At 32.0% G+C, this 20766-nt stretch overlaps 1 protein-coding gene and 1 long non-coding RNA gene across 2 annotated transcripts in view; one reads left to right on the top strand and one right to left on the bottom strand.

Moving 5' to 3' along the window:
• Nucleotides 1–20766, top strand: part of LOC132563414 (protein lin-28 homolog) — a 50326-nt gene that overhangs the window by 10558 nt on the left and 19002 nt on the right. The window contains exon 2 of the mRNA XM_060228175.1: nt 8419–8519. Within this exon, the coding sequence (XP_060084158.1) occupies nt 8419–8519 (101 nt within the window). The remainder of the gene's footprint in view (nt 1–8418; nt 8520–20766) is intronic.
• On the bottom strand, nt 3156–7427 carry LOC132563415 (uncharacterized). Its single transcript, XR_009554795.1, has 2 exons — nt 7339–7427; nt 3156–3470 (listed from the first exon to the last, which is right to left on the bottom strand). It is a non-coding gene; the product is annotated as an uncharacterized LOC132563415 (long non-coding RNA).

Here is a 20766-nt window from a genome sequence, read left to right as displayed (position 1 = left end):
ATTTTTTAATATAGTTTATTCAAACTTTTGTTCAAATATGACTTTTTACCGAAAGGTTCTTACTATATTTTCGTGGAATATATATTTTCGATTGTACTTGATTAATTCTGGTTTCTTGCTCTCGAAACCGCTAGTATTAATAATCTATACCAACTTTTATCTGATTCTGATTTCTTCGACATGTTAATCCGTGCATTTAGAATGCTCTTGAATTGAACAAAAATAAATTCACCGCGAACTTTTTTTAAAATGACATAAATGTTTTACCGAAAGATAAGGACATTGTTGGGGCAAGAGACATGAAGAATTCTGAATATAATATGTATCAAAGTTTGAAGCGAATATGATTCGACTTAACTGATTAACAATATTGATATCGATATGAATTTGATAAAGTTTTAAATTTGCATTGAAAGATGTCATTCGTTTGAGTGTTTTTTGTACAATATCGATATTCAAGGTGTTAGACACTGTTTGTCGTAACCTGCAAGCCCCTTCTGAAAATTTGAAGGACGGCAAGCTACAGAACATACGAATTTGCTTGGCATTCTTTTGAAATTGTCATATATGTTGAATTTATTGAAGTGTGGGATTAAGGCACTTCCTTATCAAGATTTTGACATTTCTTCTGATCCATTTTGATTTTCCTTTTGCCTCCGAGGTTTCAAATTAGGCTCTAAACATCACTGACGGGTCCTAGAATAACGAATCAGATGTATTATGTAATTTAAATCATGTTTGGATTATACTATACTGAAAGATGCAAATCACTTATTTATTCATCGATATCGACAATTAAAAAAATAATGCCTTATGGTTGTTTACTTCCTTTTTTTTTTTTTTTTTGTGACGCGACTTCTTTAATAACATTTAGATTCGCATCGTGGGCGTAGTTGATGAAACTGAAAAGGCTTCTGGAACACCTGGTCTTATTCCTCTCTGGAACTTTGTCTTCGTTTTTAATGTTTTTGTTCACATTTTTCTTTGCTTTATCGCTTTTGAGTAAGATTTCAGATTCTATTGAGATGTCTGTATTAGAAAGTTTGAATTTTTGCGGTGCGGTATTAAGTTGAATTCAGAACTTGTTACTATATACAAGGACACTTTCGACGTAGTTTAGCTTTACGCTTACTCTTCCGGAACACCTGATCTTATTCTCTTTTGTTTGCAGGATTTCCATCTAAATCTTTCTTGTTTATATTTTGCCCTAGTTTTACGGACTTTGAGTTTGGAGTATGATTTTATTGCCATGTTGGTATTTTCTTGAAGGAGCCAACGGCGGATATTTCTTAGTATATAGTTTGTCAATGGTCTTGGAGCAGCTCGTCTTATTTTGAGTATGATGTTCTCTTAACATAGTTAAATTTAAATTTAGGTTACTAAAACGTTTTTTAGAAATTATGTGAAACATGAATCTTGATTCAAATATTTGCTAATGTCAATTTCCTGTTTTGAACCTCTCATAAAAAGCGCCCGTAATTTTCTGAGTCATGGTAGTCTTGGATAAACTAAATTTATCCTCAAGTTTATCCATGTTCCATAAGACCTCACCATTTTAGCGTAGTCTTGATACTATTTAGCTAATCTATTCGAAACGTCGTAAAATAAGTACCTCGTGTAACAAATGGAAAGGTGAGCACTGTGTTAAGTTCGGCAAATGGCCTTGGCCCTGCCAATTATGACAGACAATTGGGGAAATACTGATAGGGTAGTTTACGTTTAGTTTAGACTTAAGTGTACCTAATTACTCATAGCTAACGAGGACTTCTGGTGTTGACAGATACTTTTCCGTAATTCCTCCTTTCATGATGCAGCATTTTACAGGTTTTTTCTGGCAAGGGTGGAATCTCGTGTAAAGTATTAGGAGAGAAAACGTGGATTATTTCACACAGAAAAAAACTGAGAATTGGAACTAGTTCTATTATGCATGAAAACAGCTACTACAGAAACATTATTAGCTAGATGTGAAGAAGGAATTCCTATGAAAGCTTACCAGAACACAGAGAGACCAGGCCAACATTTTATTATAATAAATTTGTTTGTGTTAATATATTGTCTCAAAATCAGAGCAATTTTCAATAATCTCAATATACTTGTTTTATCGACGTTTTAATGTATGCGAATAGTGTCACATTTCCGAATATAACCACGTACTTGACGTCCCCCTTATCAGATATATGTAAACTGGAAAGTTTTGTTAATCAAGGGTTTATTTAGTATTTAAAGTTGTTGACAACTTTTGTCTTTTGGATAATGGCCATTTAATCCCTATTTGAGCCATAGTGGTGTTCAGCATAGTGATATATGTTTAGTCATTATGATATGAAACGTCACGAAAATGTCTTGTCTTTGGTAGTTAGGATCTAAATTACAATGAATCTTTCAGTAAATGGGTATGCTTTCTTTTTTAGTTTAGTTATCATTCTCTAAGGAATAATGGATGTCTTTTAGTCTTCGGATATGGTTGTCTAAATTCTTATGAATAAGTTTATTGTCCCCAGTCTTGATAATTCACAGCATTTAGAATGTGTTAAGTCTTATCTCTCTGAGACGAACTTATTTCATGTTTAATTTTGGTAATAACAAATATGTTATACAGAAAAAGCATCAGACGGGTACTTTTTTTTCGTCGTATTTGCATATTGTGTTAGATTTGTTCGAAGTAAAATGCCTTGTGATTCCTTTCTTATCAACCAGGTTTTCATTTAATAACATGGTATTACTTACACTATCAGATAAAGACGTACACGGCGGGTGTCTTGATGAAGCAAAAGACTCGTACCGGCCCTGAATCACTGGTCTTAATCTCTATCTAATTTGTAAACAGGATCAAAGGCACAAACGGAGAAGAAAGACGAAAACAAAAACCCAAAACATAAAACAGGAGAAAAATCGGAATGGAATGTTCTGGAAATCTGTTTTCCTGAAGTGCAAGCCGAAACTGTTTGTCATATTTTAACGGAATATGGTTGTAATATCAGATTTTAACGAAATGTAGTTGTAATCAGAATAGAATGAAATTCTACTCATACACAATGAAGTGCTCTGCGATTGAGGGACAGGACTAGAAGTGGTCATGTATTATTATAGACATCCTTAGTTAAACTCATTAATGTAGTAAATGATCAATGGGAAACACCAGGAAAAAAATCTAATAATTGAATTTCTGATTTTATCTTTGATTTGATGTCTTCACAATTCTTTCTTACTACAATTGTTTTGTCTCCCCAACACGTTTTTTGTTTACTTCCATTTCGTTTTGTTGTCATCGTCTTTCTTATAGCCTCTCTACTGGACTGTTTGTTCCTGATGCTTTTGGTCTACTTTTTCCTTTCCCTGTGGTGTCTCTTCAAACCTTTTGTCTTTCAAATTTTGTTTTGATCTCTTTCTGGTCCTATTAATTTGTTGTCACATCATATCTTCTTGATGGCTTCCATCGTGTTTTTGCAATATTCATAGTTCTTGTTTGTCTGAAACAATACCAAGAGTGATACATTACATATAGGCTTTCTGTACATTCTACAACTTTTCATACATTTTCAAACTCGTCATATTTGATACCGACGTGTTCATAAAATCTTCATTCAAACACAAATTCGACTAAAATGTAAAAATTTATGCATAGAGACTCATGAAAAAGTGTAAGGAGAAAGAGACAATGAGTTTCGGAACGGCAAGCCCCTGTTGCTTTAAAGACGACACTGGACATGCAAATCTTGGTCAATCAAAGTCAGCAATTTCACATTCCTAAAAGAAAACAAGGTAAACAACAACAGAACCACTACAAACGAGCATCAAACGCGACCAACGTCATAAATGACAAAGACATAGGACTTTCTCAATGTGATTGTTATAACGACCTTAAAACTATAGTATAAACTTCATCAATGTTCATCTCTCGAAACCCTTTATTATGAGAGTGTCTGCCAGTTCCCGACATCTTCCATAAAAATCGTGATATTGAGAACAAGCTCTAGAATACTGAGAAAACTTCAACATGTAAAAAGATCATAAATTTGAGCGCTTATAGAGCTTACTGATTGTTACTTGGTATCCTTTTCTTATCGAACTGAGATTGATGAAGAGAAAAGTCCTTGTATTTGTATTTTACCTTTGCTGACAGTTCAGGTTCTCGTTCTAAAGATACTTGGAATTATGACGTAGCCTGTCCTTACCGTTGTGGTGTATATTATACATCTGGTGATTTCTTGTTTTCATAAATCATTTTTCTAAAATATTTATGCTGTCGCAAAGTGTATACTTTTTTAAATGTGGTCGTGTTGATGATAGTAAACAGGCGATAGAAACATTAAACAGTATATTTTTTCTTCAAATCAGTCATAGAGATTAAATCCACATAACTACAAAAACAAAAAAGAAAATGTAATTTTATAACCAGATATGATCAAAACTGATTTAAACCATTAATGGTATCAGGCTTAAATCTTGTTATCAAATAGACTTAAGATTTATTTAACCCATTTAGAATATAGTTTACCTATCTGAATCCTACTTTGTTCTGTAGCAATTGATTTTATGAAAATTCATATTACCTATCTAGTCGTTCATTTTTGTTATTCTGCCAATAAAGTGACTTTAAAATAAGAAATACGATATGATCCTTATGTTATATCTTAACTGTTATATTGGCATTGCTATATTGTTGGATTAACGCTTTTCAATTCTATATTTTACACCGGCGAATGATTGTGATTTTCTTCCCCTTGTGCTTCAATCTTTTGTAAGTGTTCTATATTCTGATTTTAGTATTTTATTTTATTTTTTATTTTTAAATATTTATTGTTAATTTGTAACAGAATATCGACACCCATTAGATAGAAATGTAACATGTTATATATTCGTATATACATAGTTTTCTGAATGTACACAATATATTTCAAAATACCTGAAGGTGTTATGATCATTTTGAATCCGAGTTTTCAGATATTATTTTTGCACGAGTTGTTTCTGGAAGACTTTAGGAAAAAAGAGGCAGGCAACATTAAATTTTGTTATGAAGTGTGAGCGGAAAATATCACGAAGAGAGATCACAATATTAAATTAATTTTTGCTGTTTCAACGAAGGGATTGGTGACCTCATTATCACGTTGCTACCCAAACTTAGTATATAGGGTTCTATACCACATACACTGTGTGTTTATAATCAAACAAAAACTTACAAAGAAATATTTATACTCTTTTTTTATTATTATTATTATTTCTGAATTTTTTTATATAGCAGGTACTCTCTATAAGAAAAGCTTAATTAAACTGATTTGATTTTGACTAGAAGATGTAATTTACTTGATATTCATTGATGTGCTTCGAAACAGAATATATATTGGTGAATATCAATGGCTGGTAGGTTAATAATAAAATAATTTGTAAAAGTATTAAAAAAGAACGTTTATCTTTTTTTATAACCGGGGAGATATATCAATGTTTAACATACACTTTGTATTCACAAAGGAATGACGTCATATTAAGTTTGTTCGAGAAACAGATCATTAGAAAAATAAAACACAGACGGTTAATGTAAATGGCATTAGGTGGTATTGCATCATGCCACGTGTGTTATGAATATTTATGAGATTGTAAAATTCTTCGCTCCACAGCTGTTTAGATTGATGACGCCCCTGGTTAAACCATTGGCTACAATATTACTCATGAATATTTACCGATTGGGTTTTAACCATAATTCAGTGGGCGGGCGAATGATGCATTCTTTAAACCGGCTGATAAATGATGGAATCTACAAAGAAAAATATTGAAAATTACATCTAAAAGAACATTTTGAAAATATTTTTCGAGAGGAATTTTATTTCAATTCCGTTTTTGAAACAACTTTTCACATAAATATGAATTGTTGGTACTATTTGGGGTTTGAGAGTGGGGAGGCAATATGAATGAAATTACGTTGACCTTTTAGTACCGCCTTTTGACCTCTACATCTAAGAACGACACGGGAGATATATCCTTTCCCAATATCAACGGGAATATGACCGGTACATGTTTGAATCCTCTTAATAAAATATTGATTGTGGAATGTTTGATACATATGAAAAATAATAGTTAAGCATACCATATTATTTATATAAATTCATCCAACTGATAATTATCGTAAATGAAAGACACACTATATATATTATAGTTTCAGTTGTTCATATGATATATATTACAAATGTTAAACCATAAGAAATTGTGTAGTTATTATTTACATATTTATGTGTGTTCGTTATTGTTGGTAGTTATAACTAACTGATATAATCTAAAATAGTCTATTTAAATATTCTAATAATGTCAGGAATTTTCTACGTGTTGACCTTATTTCTCGGTCACACCGGATGTTGTATAAGTAACAAACTGAGAATACAGTTGCAGATAGGATAGTCATAGCTAAAGGCTCATATAGGAGGAGGTCATGGTGTCGTTTCAATATTGACCACATAATGTTAGATTGTGATGCTACATGATTTGTGTACGCTTTTCGGGCATATACAAGCGCAACGACAACAATAAGATTGTAGAACTCAGTGAACCGAAACGGCTGAAATCGCGATTTTTTGTATATTTCCAATGCACGCTTGAATATATCGTCAGCTTGACCTGGAAAGCAGTGAGAATGCTCGGCAGCTCGCTACCATAGTAACGGGAAGAAGATGTACTATTTACCTTCGACTTGACTACTGCAGAGAAGTGACCCTTGACCAGTTCGTGAGGTCAAGCATTTCTGGACCTTATAGAACAACACGGATCAAGCATACCTGGGACGTCGGTATCACAAAGGACGGAGGATTTCAGTAAAACGCAAGCGCCTGTGACCTGTTGAATGTACGCATATCATACACACAACACAGAGTCTCTCGCAGTGTAGGCAAGCAGCTCCGGCGCTTATGGTCTTAGCATGAATATGTGTTGGTCAGTGATACATAGATGACCTAGTAAGAGAATGGTCATCTCGATAATTGACCGCTAGCTAGCCTCAGGGGCAGTATAATGGACACAAATCCGTGGACTAAAAGGTGAAAAGACACTGGCAGACGTAATGATGTTTGGGATATTGAAATGAAGTGGTCTCATCGACAATTTAAGTGTGGTATATAGTACAAAATTTTAACTAAACGACTGCAGGTATGCAGGTCGTCTAAAATCAACGACACTATTCATTTCGTCAAGACTCGAGGAGTAAAAACCACTGGATAAAATGTACATATATATAATCACTGTACAAGCCTCTGGCCCCGACAGACCAAGCTGCCGATGACGGCAGGGCGATGGAAGACTATGGAGGTGAATTCCGTTTTACATATTCTTTGCTTGTATAATACGTATGCTTACTATCACATAAAATTGGCCCTTTGGTCCTCGAATCCGTTCCCCCTTGTCTCAGAGTCGTCTTGTCGGCAGAATAATCCTCGCATCGCCATTATTGTTGAGCCAAACAGCTGATTTCAACTTTTTGACTCCATGGTTAGAAGAGTTACCACATCAGTATGTACGTTTAGTAGAGCGCCGCTGCACCTGCATCGATTTATTTTCATGTAAACTGCGTAGAAGTTATATTACACAACCGTTAGCAATAACATTATATTGATGTGTAAAAAATGTGGGTATCAGCAAAAAATGGCCACTATAGGAAGCACTGACCATTAGCATCGGTCAATGTTACTTCAATCGTATGTACATCATAAGTGATATATTTTAATAGATTAACATGTGTTACGGAAAGGACAACAACGTTTATCGGCTAGTGGTGTCCTATTGTCGAGGATGAGCTCACAAGGAATCTATGGATTGTTGCCTTTACCGAAATGTGCCACCCGTATTTGCATATATGTCGAACAGAGGTATCATATTTTGAAATGTAAATATACCTACATACACTAAAATCTGTAGTGATACTCCAGATGTAAAACGTAAAAATATTTGGATATGACCTTTTGGTATCGCCTAATCGTGGGTTTGCCAATTGAACATATGAAAATATATTTATACATACAAAACATTTAACAGCATGTTATTACTTAAGGTCATTCTATATAAATTTGGCATTATACATCAGATTATGGAGAGTGTGACATATGTCCAAATTTAGAACTAACGTAACAACACGTCATTTTGTATGAAAACCCACTCTTAGAATACCCAGCCTTCCGTCCAGAAACCTTGGTTTAGCAGTAGTCATTATAAACTGGAACGGTCACTTGAAACAACATGGCCGCTCGGAGTGGGGGTAAGTTTGAAAGAGAAAGGGGCAACACACATAGAATCAACAATGTTACCTTTATGAAACAATGTATGTGATTTAAATGCTATTTTGACTACTTTTGTATCAAATGTTGACTGCTGACAACTAGAATGAAGATTTGTAAGGAATAAGTAGCATACCAGTTATTTATCATACATTTTTTGTTTTAGGAGGAGGTCGCAGAAGGGGCAAATGTAAATGGTTCAATGTTGCAAAAGGATGGGGGTTTGTAACACCTGATGATGGTAGCCAGGATGTTTTTGTTCACCAGGTAAGTCAAGATGCGCTCCCTTCTCTTTCATGTTGTCTCTATGTATCTTGTGTATACATACCTGCAACAAATTATTATTTAAATAATATATTATTACATATAAACATAGTATTGGTTATTCAAAACAGTAGTTTATGCTGACATTTTCATACGGTATAGGAGAAAGAAATAAATGACAGCAAGAAATGTACCTCTTATTATATGTAGGTATTTAGAATGTAAATGACAATATACTCAAATGCACACTACATTCCGCGAAAATAACCTCTGAACTATAAATGTTCATTACTTAACTAAATATATGATGCTCACAAAATTTATACATGTTGAATATGAAGGACTTAATCAATCTTATTTATACAATGTAATGCTCGTTTGTTAACTTTGCACTATTAGATACATATAAAACATCTTTTTCTTTGTTAGTAATGAATTTCATATCTTTTGTTTACATTTCATTCTTTTTACATCCTAATACAGATAAAATATACTTATCAATATATGGATAACATATATACTACAGGCTCCTAGCTCCTCATATTCTGTAGGGATAATTTCCAATTACTAATTTATGAACAAAACAAAACTTTTTCTCATCATTTATTTCATATATTAATCAATTCCATTTTAATATGTAATCAATATTCTTGTTACCGAATTATCAATTACAACAACAGGTACTTTGTTTTGACAAAGAATACTTATATAACAGTACATGTACATCCTCAAATCTATACTGTTATTGTCATTTTCCGCAGATGTATTAACCATGATAAGTGTGATTATTTAATATATCATTATCTAAATTTCGAGTCGTAATGTGTCAGTCATATATCAAATTTTTAAAACAAAGTTCTAACTTTTTACATTTCTGCAATCCAAAGTATACTGAACATAAAAAATATGTATATGATTTACTGTTCTGTCTACATTGTCTGTTTATTCTGTGATACTAAATATACATAGTATTGCCTGATACTTTTACCCAGAAATTAAGCCAATATAACACATTATTCTCACATACAACTAAATGTAACTTGTATTCAAACAAAAGTTCAATACCCCGGTATGTTTGTATTCCGTTTCAACTTCTATACACATAGAACCCATATATTTTATGTAAAAAAGTGGAAGTCCAACGACCCTGTTGCCGGCTTTATAAATAGCTTCAGGATGTTTATGTGTGTGTTTGTGCCATAAAGATATCCCTCCCATTCACTACCCTAAATAGGTCCCCTAACTAGCACAGGCTATTCCTTCCAAACCCTCTCTGTTATACTTGTGTGTCCTGAATAAGCCCCTCTACCAGCACAGGCCCCAAGCCCCCTGTGTACTAACATATACATAGACCTGTTTTGGCCTTCAATGACCACTATCGCAGCACAAGTCATCCAAAATAATACTTTTATTGTACTAAAATTATCCTCGTATTTGACATAGAATACTTTTTTTCTCGTCTGTACTTCAGAGATTTTGGACGAAAGATAGCTTAGTGAGGACTGTTATAATTTATTTTACAATAAAAGCGGTTATGAAAGTTACAGGGAATCAACCGAGAAATAACATATCAATGTTTCATATCTCTTTGCATCTCTATGGAGTTTTATGAATTCGTGGATGAGAGGTTAATATGATAGAATGGAAAATTCTTAGTTTTAAAAAAGGATTTTCAAAAATGAATAACTAAAATATTAATTCTTCTAACTTAAAAACTTCGAAAAGTGATTGTTTTATATGCGTATATACATAAGTGAAATACTTTTGGTCATATTTTAAAATGATTTTCCAGATGTTTTACAATGAAATATGTTCTTGATTTGCTAATCTAAACTTTTCTTAGATCATATTATCAAATACCATTTATATAATAATGATTGAACATACCCTACAACAGATTTCAGACTTCATCATGCAATGATTTTTTTTATTTTGCAAACTGTTGGATATTTCTTACTTGGTTTGATACTTTTACATGTGGGATTTATTTTTCTAAAGATCAGTTTAAGATCCAATGTGTTTCAAGATGTATTCAATGACTATTAGAAGAAGTTTTTAATCAGTAATATTATAAATTATATTTAAAAGTAAAGAAGGCTTACTAATATAATGAATCTCTTTTGCTAATATGTATATATTATAAGAGTGGTGAGGTAAGAAGTTGTCATGTTTATCAAGATTCTCCAATTCAAAATCAAAATTAAGGTATATATACATAAAAATGTTAAATATAACAACAACAACAACAGAAAATTACAACATGTCAACAGAATTTTATTTAAAGTTAAAATCCAAAGATACCAGGTCAAACAAAAGAATGATTTACACTGAATATCTATTTATACATATCCAACATATTCAACTGATTCAAGGAAGATTAATTTATTTTCATAACAGCTTTATGGATATATAGCTTTATCATCTATTATATTGAAGATTAGTGTTGCTTGCTACATATGAATTATAATTTTGTTTATTTACACAAACGATACTTCTGTCAAGGAATAAAGATAAACAAATCGTGTTGTTTACTGACTCTCCGAGTTGCCGCTCAACCATTAATCAGAAACATTAACTATGCTGAAACACATTTATATTGAAATATACTGTGTTTCTCTAAAGTCCATTACCCTTTTTAAAGCCCCCGTACAATACGTCGAATGGTTCTCTCCGTTGTTTGCACATGTGTGAGAATCTCCTGTTCGACTTATTATGAAGAATTTCGCTCTAGTTGACCTGGCCTGGCCACACCGGAAGTTGAACGGCCATGCTGAGGGGTGTAGCACGGGTCAAGGAACCCACTTACACACTACAGTAATGTTCTCAACGTGTTAAAAGGAGGTCAGGCCCTGGCTTAGCAATAGTAAAATAACACTAGAACATCTCACCTGCTCAAATTACCTTTCCAAGCAATAGAAGTTTGTTTATGTCTTTGTATTTGGCAATTCCAACTGACTTCACAATTCCTAAAAAAAACTATTTACACAAATGTTCGAAAAAACGATTTTCAACACTCAAAATGCATTTGATTCTTTGTCAACTTATCTTAGAATGAACATATATATATACATTGTGATGACTATCAAAAATTCACAATTTCAAATTCAAACATTTCAAGCAAAGACGCAGTCGTTTCTTATCAATGTTTCTGCGTTAAGCCATTATAAACATGTATGATCAATTCTTCTTTATAAGTCAGGAATTACGTAGTCTTAAAAGTGTAATTGTTTTATCAGATAAGTTCCCCTTTCCATTCACATTTGTTTACAAATATCACTATGTGGTTTGTAAATATCTTCTTCCAACTTTCACCCACACCTATAATCTGGTCTTATTTTGTAAATAACAGCTATGCAGTTCTTGGCTTTTTATCCATTGGACGTGGACACATTCACTGAAAAAATAACTCAAGATTATGTAAATAAAATATATTAATTTTCATTATGCAGTTGCGTTTTAGATCATGGTGTTTTGAAAATAATGAACTGACTTATCAAATAGATATAAAAATAAATAAAACATCTATACTATATAAGGGTGCTTCTTTCCTGATATTTGTTTGGTAAAATATGAATATTCGATTTACTGATATAATATTTAACTAAAATTGATATATTGTTATTCATAATACTCTTATAAATGATAAAACAGTTGATATTTGAAGATTTCGCTGGTATCTGAATATGATCAGTCAACTTCTAGAAGAACATTCAATACTTTTAAATGCATTGATATATCGTTCCAAAATAATGTTGAAACGAGAATGCAGACATTAAATTCTAACACAGATAAATAAGTTCCTTTTATTATATCGTGTGTAAAACTTACAAATGTAGACAGATAAACATAATTTTGTGAATGAAAATATCATGCAATGCGTATAAAAAAAACTTACATTTTTGTACTAATTATTATTGTAACTGAATAATAGTAACCATAAAAAATAAGATGTATTTGTTGTGCTGTTTGAAATGTATATAGGTGAATTGTTAAGGACAGTGAATTGATTAGACATTTGTTACAATGGTTCTGGCATATATTCTTGTTCTTGATGGATATCCGGATGTATCTCCAGTTAGATGCTTCTCTTGTGTTCATCTTTAGGTACTGTTAAGTAGCTGCGTGTTTGTATATCTGTCAGTACCATGTTCATAAGATTCTATTACGGTAGTGTTAAGAACGTACTGTAATTATGTGATACTTTTTTGTTATAGGTATTGATATATAAATGTATCTAGGGTAATCTGGTGTTTTGAACAGGTTTACCTTAATATTAACATATGAATTCTTAAATGTTTATATTGATGTCCTTAACAGTAATGTCTTAATGTCAATTCAAATGAAGATATCTTATTGTTAATATTGAAGTTTATAACAGGGACATCTAAATATTGATAAAAATAAAAGTAATATCTTAGTTGCATCTTACTGCAATTTATAACAATAAGATTTTAGCGTTGATATTGTTACTGATAACAGTAAGTGTTGAGTGTTGAGAAGAGTAACATATTATTGTTGTCATAAGTGTCTATCACAGGAACATATTATTGTTGATATTAGTGTCTATCACAGGAACATATTAATGTTGATATTAGTGTCTATCAAAGGAACATATTAATGTAGATACAAGTGTCTATCACAGTAACATATTAATGTTGATATTAGTGTCTATCACAGGAACATATTATTGTTGATATTAGTGTCTATCACAGAAACATAATAATGTAGATACAAGTGTCTATCACAGGAACATATTAATGTTGATATTAGTGTCTATCACAGTAACATATTAATGTTGATATTAGTGTCTATCACAGGAACATATTGATGTTGATACAAGTGTCTATCACAGGAACATATTGATGTTGATATAAGTGTCTATCATAGTAACATATTAATGTTGATATTAGTGTTATCACAGGAACATATTGATGTTGATACAAGTGTCTATCACAGGAACATATTAATGTAGATACAAGTGTCTATCACAGGAACATATTAATGTTGATATTAGTGTCTATCACAGGAACATATTAATGTAGATACAAGTGTCTATCACAGGAACATATTAATGTTGATATTAGTGTCTATCACAGGAACATATTAATGTTGATATTAGTGCCTATCACAGGAATATATTGATGTTGAGATTAGTGTCTATCAAAGGAACATATTGATGTTGATTTTAGTGTCTATCAAAGGAACATATTGATGTTGATTTTAGTGTCTATCACAGGAACATATTGATGTTGATATTAGTGTCTATCACAGGAACATATTAATGTTGATACAAGTATCTATCACAGGAACATATTGATGTAGATACAAGTGTTTATCACGAGAACATATTAATGTTGATAATTGTGTCTATCACAGGAACATATTATTGTTGATATTAGTGTCTATCACAGGAACATATTAATGTTGATATTAGTGTCTATCAAAGGAACATATTGATGTTGATTTTAGTGTCTATCACAGGAACATATTGATGTTGATATTAGTGTCTATCACAGGAACATATTATTGTTGATATTAGTGTCTATCACAGGAACATATTATTGTTGATATTAGTGTCTATCACAGGAACATATTATTGTTGATATTAGTGTCTATCACAGGAACATATTATTGTTGATATTAGTGTCTATCACAGGAACATATTAATGTTGATATTAGTGTCTATCACAGGAATATATTGATGTTGATATTAGTGTCTATCAAGGAACATATTGATGTTGATATATCACAGGAACATATTGATGTTGATAACATATTGATGTTGATACTATCACAGGAACATATTGATGTTGATATAAGTGTCTATCATAGTAACATATTAATGTTTATATTATTGTTATCACAGGAACATATTGATGTTGATACAAGTGTCTATCACAGGAACATATTAATGTAGATACAAGTGTCTATCACAGGAACATATTAATGTTGATATTAGTGTCTATCACAGGAACATATTAATGTAGATACAAGTGTCTATCACAGAAACATATTAATGTTGATATTAGTGTCTATCACAGGAACATATTAATGTAGATACAAGTGTCTATCACAGTAACATATTAATGTTGATATTAGTGTCTATCACAGGAACATATTATTGTTGATATTAGTGTCTATCACAGGAATATATTGATGTTGAGATTAGTGTCTATCAAAGGAACATATTGATGTTGATTTTAGTGTCTATCACAGGAACATATTGATGTTGATACAAGTGTCTATCACAGGAACATATTGATGTTGATATAAGTGTCTATCATAGTAACATATTAATGTTGATATTAGTGTTATCACAGGAACATATTGATGTTGATACAAGTGTCTATCACAGGAACATATTAATGTAGATACAAGTGTCTATCACAGGAACATATTTATGTTGATATTAGTGTCTATCAAAGGAACATATTAATGTAGATACAAGTGTCTATCACAGAAACATATTAATGTTGATATTAGTGTCTATCACAGGAACATATTAATGTAGATACAAGTGTCTATCAAAGGAACATATTAATGTTGATATTAGTGTCTATCACAGGAACATATTAATGTTGATATTAGTGCCTATCACAGGAATATATTGATGTTGAGATTAGTGTCTATCAAAGGAACATATTGATGTTGATTTTAGTGTCTATCACAGGAACATATTGATGTTGATATTAGTGTCTATCACAGGAACATATTAATGTTGATATTAGTGCCCATCACAGGAATATATTAATGTTGATATTAGTGTCTATCACAGGAACATATTAATGTTGATACAAGTATCTATCACAGGAACATATTGATGTAGATACAAGTGTCTATCACAGGAACATATTAATGTTGATAATTGTGTCTATCACAGGAACATATTATTGTTGATATTAGTGTCTATCACAGGAACATATTAATGTTGATACAAGTGTCTATCACAGGAACATATTAATGTTGATATTAGTGTCTATCACAGGAACATATTAATGTTGATACAAGTATCTATCACAGGATCATATTAATGTTGATATTAGTGTCTATCACAGGAACATATTGATGTTGATACAAGTGTCTATCACAGGATCATATTAATGTTGATATTAGTGTCTATCACATGAATATATTGATGTTGATACAAGTGTCTATCACAGGATCATATTAATGTTGATATTAGTGTCTATCACAGGATCATATTAATGTTGATATTAGTGTCTATCACAGGAACATATTGATGTTGATACAAGTGTCTATCACGGGAACATATTGATATTGATACAAGTGTCTATCACAGGAATATCACAGTAGTTATGTAAGGCAATATAACTAGAACAGAATTAATCCATTATTGAAATTAATTCAAAATTTTTCCCTTTCTTCTTATTCTAAACACCACCAAATTGTTAACAAGAAAATAGATATTGATGCAGTACTCTTGTCCAGACGTCAATACTGATCTTGAAAACAACACACTGATGTTGATAACATTGATGTTTATTTGTTGTTGGTGGTGTTTACAGCACTAATCCTGATGTTCCTGACTCCATTATTGGTATTTACAACACCATATCTAGACGTTGTTATTGATTTTTAAAACATCAGTGGTATCGATGTTTAAGACACCAATGGAAAAAGAAGCGTAAAGGACAGTAAGTAGTGATTCTTGTGTGATCGATAATTCTGGTGTTTACAAAATCAGACGTATTACCGATGTAGATAATCTCCCATGTCTAGATGTCGATTTCAATGTTGCTAAGGTTATTGATGCTATTTTTAAAATGATCAATTCGCAATTTTCCGTACACGTGTAAAATACTAATCGATATGTTGATAGCATTGATGACAATGATTGAAATGATGATAATATTTCAAACATATATATAAATATTATTGACGTTCTCAACGCAAGAACTGATAAACTTGTGATTTTAGATCAAATTATAACAGATGAATATGGTAAATTGGACGTCTTTGACGAGTTAAAGAGTAACTTGAAGCAAGACTAGCATAGTATTCGATATATTGCCAACTTCCGGCTATAGTGATACTTAGTAGCAAGGTTTTTCACTTCCAAGACAAATATAAAATAATGTCATGATTCAATCATATTGTGAATCATGAGTTTTCTGAGTAAGTGTTAAGGTGTCTCATCGTTAGTCAGGGGTTAGAGAGGACGTTCCAGTTTTTAATTTTAAGTCGATTTACTCGAGAGGAGGAGGAATCAATGACGTTAGCATGTATCATACACAATGACTGGTATTGGTTAATTGAAAAAGGCGGTTTTTGAGATGCATGTCCTCGCTATCTGTCCATTATTCGGACACCAGCTAGGTCATTCAACAGTGTGTTACGGTCTTCTCCACATGTGTCTAGGGGCAGATGCGAGACAATGACATGCTCCGAGACAGTCAGTTTGATGGTTTCCTATTTCATATCACAGTGAAATTCGACCACCTGTGATCTTTAGATGTGCCTGTCCCGATTAGTAAAAACCAGCTAGGTTCTATTTGTCAAAGAAGTATTTGAATGCTGAAATTTGACCAATCCGTCTGCCCATATGAACAGCTGAGGGTAAAAATCAAATACTAGTCTTCGTTTATTGAGGTCACGCATTGACCCCTCTTCTACAGGGCAATACTTGGACTCTGTTCTTTACACAGCTGCGTTTTCTATCAACCATCCACATGCAGCTTAGCATAACTGGTCAACCAAATATTGCCAGCGAACTATGCAATAAGACCTCCTCGTAGACTGGTTTATTGTACAACTAAATAGAGTCTTATATTAGTAAATAAGAGGTAGATATTACTGAAACTGGGAAATAGATGTAGGTCAAAATAAATAGCACATTAACACAACAGATTTATTTCACAATTTCGAGGAAAACATTTATTTGCATAAAATGTCCTTGTGGGATTATAGAGCTCCGTACTCGTTAAGCAGAGAGTCACGAATTAAAAAGAAATAAACGATTTCGATATACCTTTCTGATCGTTTTAATGAAAACAAAATAAGGATTAAGATATTAATTATATATTTTTCATTGGTGATACCCATACAAGAACTGCATATATTGATGAACTCTTTCATAAAGAAAATATCATAACATATATATATGTTCTCCTCTCTATTTATATGTAACATAAAGGCACACCTCAAAGTTAATATCATATTCCATAGTCTTAATAGGTGTTACCAATGACCAATATACATGACATAAACAAAGCGTGCGTCTTTTTGAAATGACCCCAAAAGTTACAATTATTGGGTTTTTTTCGCAACGCTGTATACAAAAGACCTATATATGACCTACATAGAAGGATACTCTAAACACTTACATGCCTAAATCAATTTTCCAATTTTTCAAATACTCTTCCCAAGTGACCTAGTCCTAGAAGGGGTTCTATGTCTAAAACCGAATCTACAATAGAGCAAGCAATTCACCAATACTGATTCCATCTGCTTTATTTGCCAAGTCAGCAAAATGCTAAATTTGCACTAAATGACAGTGTTCTGAGAGCATCCACACACACGGCACTCCATGGCACTGGCCGGGATTCTGTTCGATCATGAACTAAGTTGTCTTGTGGATACATGTGTGGAAAGAACCCTTGGTTTAAAAACATAAGTATTGTGCTAAACTCAGGGACCAAAAAATCGATATTCGGTTGTAAACGTGGTAAGCAAACACATGCAGTTCTTCTTCTTAGCGCGTCATGATACACGTGTGATATGTAAGTAAACCAAGGCACATGTTATACAGGGTGTCACTAACAGAGGTCAACTAAGCCATTGTACAACCTATTGTTACCTCCTTATATAGCATCACATTACATAAGGGGGCTACCAGTGTCCTACTTTCGTGTTCGTGAACGCATGCGTGTGTAAATTTGGTGCCAACACAGTTGTGACATATCGATCAGTATTCCAAGTACAAACACACACACACACACATGTTCAGTTAAATGCTTGTTTCGGAAACACACTGTCCAAATAATCCATTCTTATGGCCGTGTATCCGAGTACTTTTGTAATCGGAACGAAACGTCTTGAATTATACATTTTTGTGTTATACGACTGTAGCATATAAAGGGTGTTTTAAAGCAGGATAGGTCTATTCACGATATGTGAAAAAGAACTGGTTCAAAAAAGTAGATTGTTCCAGATAACTAAAACATTAAGGGTGACAAAAAAATGTTTGATTTTGAGAAAAATTGAAATCCGTCGCGAATACTCTCTGAATTTGAGAAAATAATTTATCTTAAATCATATATGTTGTGTAAACACCTTTTCTTTCAAAAATAATATAATTATATTGTCGTTGAAATAAATTCATAAACCATATGGAAAATGACCTCTTTTCATTAACCATTAGGTTTATGTTTAGGATTTTCATGTGATTTAATTGAATGTAATTTTTATTATTATTATTTTCACTTTTATAAAAATACCTGGCCTCCAACTTAAAGACCTGCTTAAATTTGTTCAGATCATTTATTTGTTGTTATATATCGAGTTTCAATTATGAAATAAAGGTTTTCAACAAAACGTTTAAATATGACAACATTGACAACAGAAACAGTATTCCTTAAACCAAAACAAAATGTAGGTCACCACCAATCAAAGAAAGTAAGGACACGTCATAGGATGGAAACCCCAGATATGTTAGTTATGTGAAAGAGTTATGCTAACAATCATCGGCAACAAAAAGAAATATTGGTCCTGAAAAAAATTCTTAGAGTCAAACAATGTATTTTCAAATCTATTATTTCATATATCATGATTCGTGTTGACACTGTCGTTTGGACAATGGACAAACAAGTCATTACTAAAATTTCATCTAGATAAGAAAATGACATTTCTTTGTTTTTGTTAATGACAAAAATTATTTGTTAAGTCTCACTTAACTTTGTGACTGAGTCAATTTATGATTTGAAGTGGTCAATATGAATTATTTACAAACAGTTATACTGTTATTTTTAAGGTATTAAATCAATAGACTTTTTGTTATATTGGTAAAATATTATTGTATAGATTCTCAGTTGACTTATCTAGGAATATATTGATATCCTTAATAGTAAAAGATTAATATCATATTCTATAAAACTATGGTATTGTATGGGATTCCAGTAATGTCTTGTTTACTACAAATATGTAACATTGTTTTGGAACCTCTATTTGCAAGAGGCCATAACGGTGTTGGGCTTTATTACAAATGTAACAATGGACAACGAGTTCATGATAATGACATTCTAATAAATACTAGCTCAGCTAAAATGATGACATTTACATGCATTTACAGCATAACAATTACAAATGTTCATATAAATGGTATATATTTATTATCGCAAAGCCTGAATACGTCATTACAATGAGCTTTCTCGGAAAAAATACATCAAAAACGATATACCTTTACATCTTTTATACACACTTTCGTGTACATATAGATAGTATTACAAACTTCATTATGCGCCCTTTGTGAGATTTGTATCGGCTTAATTTATAACTAATTGATATGAGCCATATTGACGTTGTCGCACATAACAGCGACTTAGGTACAATAAACTCTAATATTATGTATAAACCATTAATCCAGTAGATATCGGTCTCTATACTTGACACCAATATATATGGGTATCGATTTTGGAATGTTACTGAGAATAGATACAAATCAATAGAATAAGCCTTAATCTTTTTTGTGTGAATGTGATATGATATCAGATGTTCTATTTCAGTTACATGGGGAAAAAGAAATGTAATTTGGTGTCGATTTCAAATGTTGTCATACCAGTTTCGTGCGAGCAATGAGATTACAGATCTCAGACATATATCTATCACGTGATCAACACACACAATCGCACACACACACATATATATATACACGTGATTGTTAAATATTTCCATTTTAAGAACTGGTAGTAGCCTTTACAATAACAACAAAGAAAATCTGGCGAAAGAATCTGAATTCACACTAAAATTAAAAGGAATTTGTTTCAAATGAGACTCTTGTAAAATTATCGTCATGCATCCAGCGGTAAGAAAACGGCAAAATAGCAATATTAATGGACTTTATTGTATGACTTAACACTTAATATGATTAAAAGGGTTTCTAACTTCTAGGAGAATTACATATGTTAGTAATCAAGTAATTCGTTTGTTAATAGTTTTGTTAAACATTCTGACTATTGTTGAATTCAAGTGATACATTCCTGGAATTTGGTTATGATCATCGATGCATCATATT

Source organism: Ylistrum balloti, unplaced genomic scaffold, assembly GCF_031769215.1.
Source record: "Ylistrum balloti isolate Yb309-2 unplaced genomic scaffold, AGI_CSIRO_Ybal_v1 Utg371710, whole genome shotgun sequence".
NCBI lineage: Eukaryota > Metazoa > Mollusca > Bivalvia > Pectinida > Pectinidae > Ylistrum > Ylistrum balloti.
This window is presented reverse-complemented; position numbering and strand designations above follow the sequence as displayed.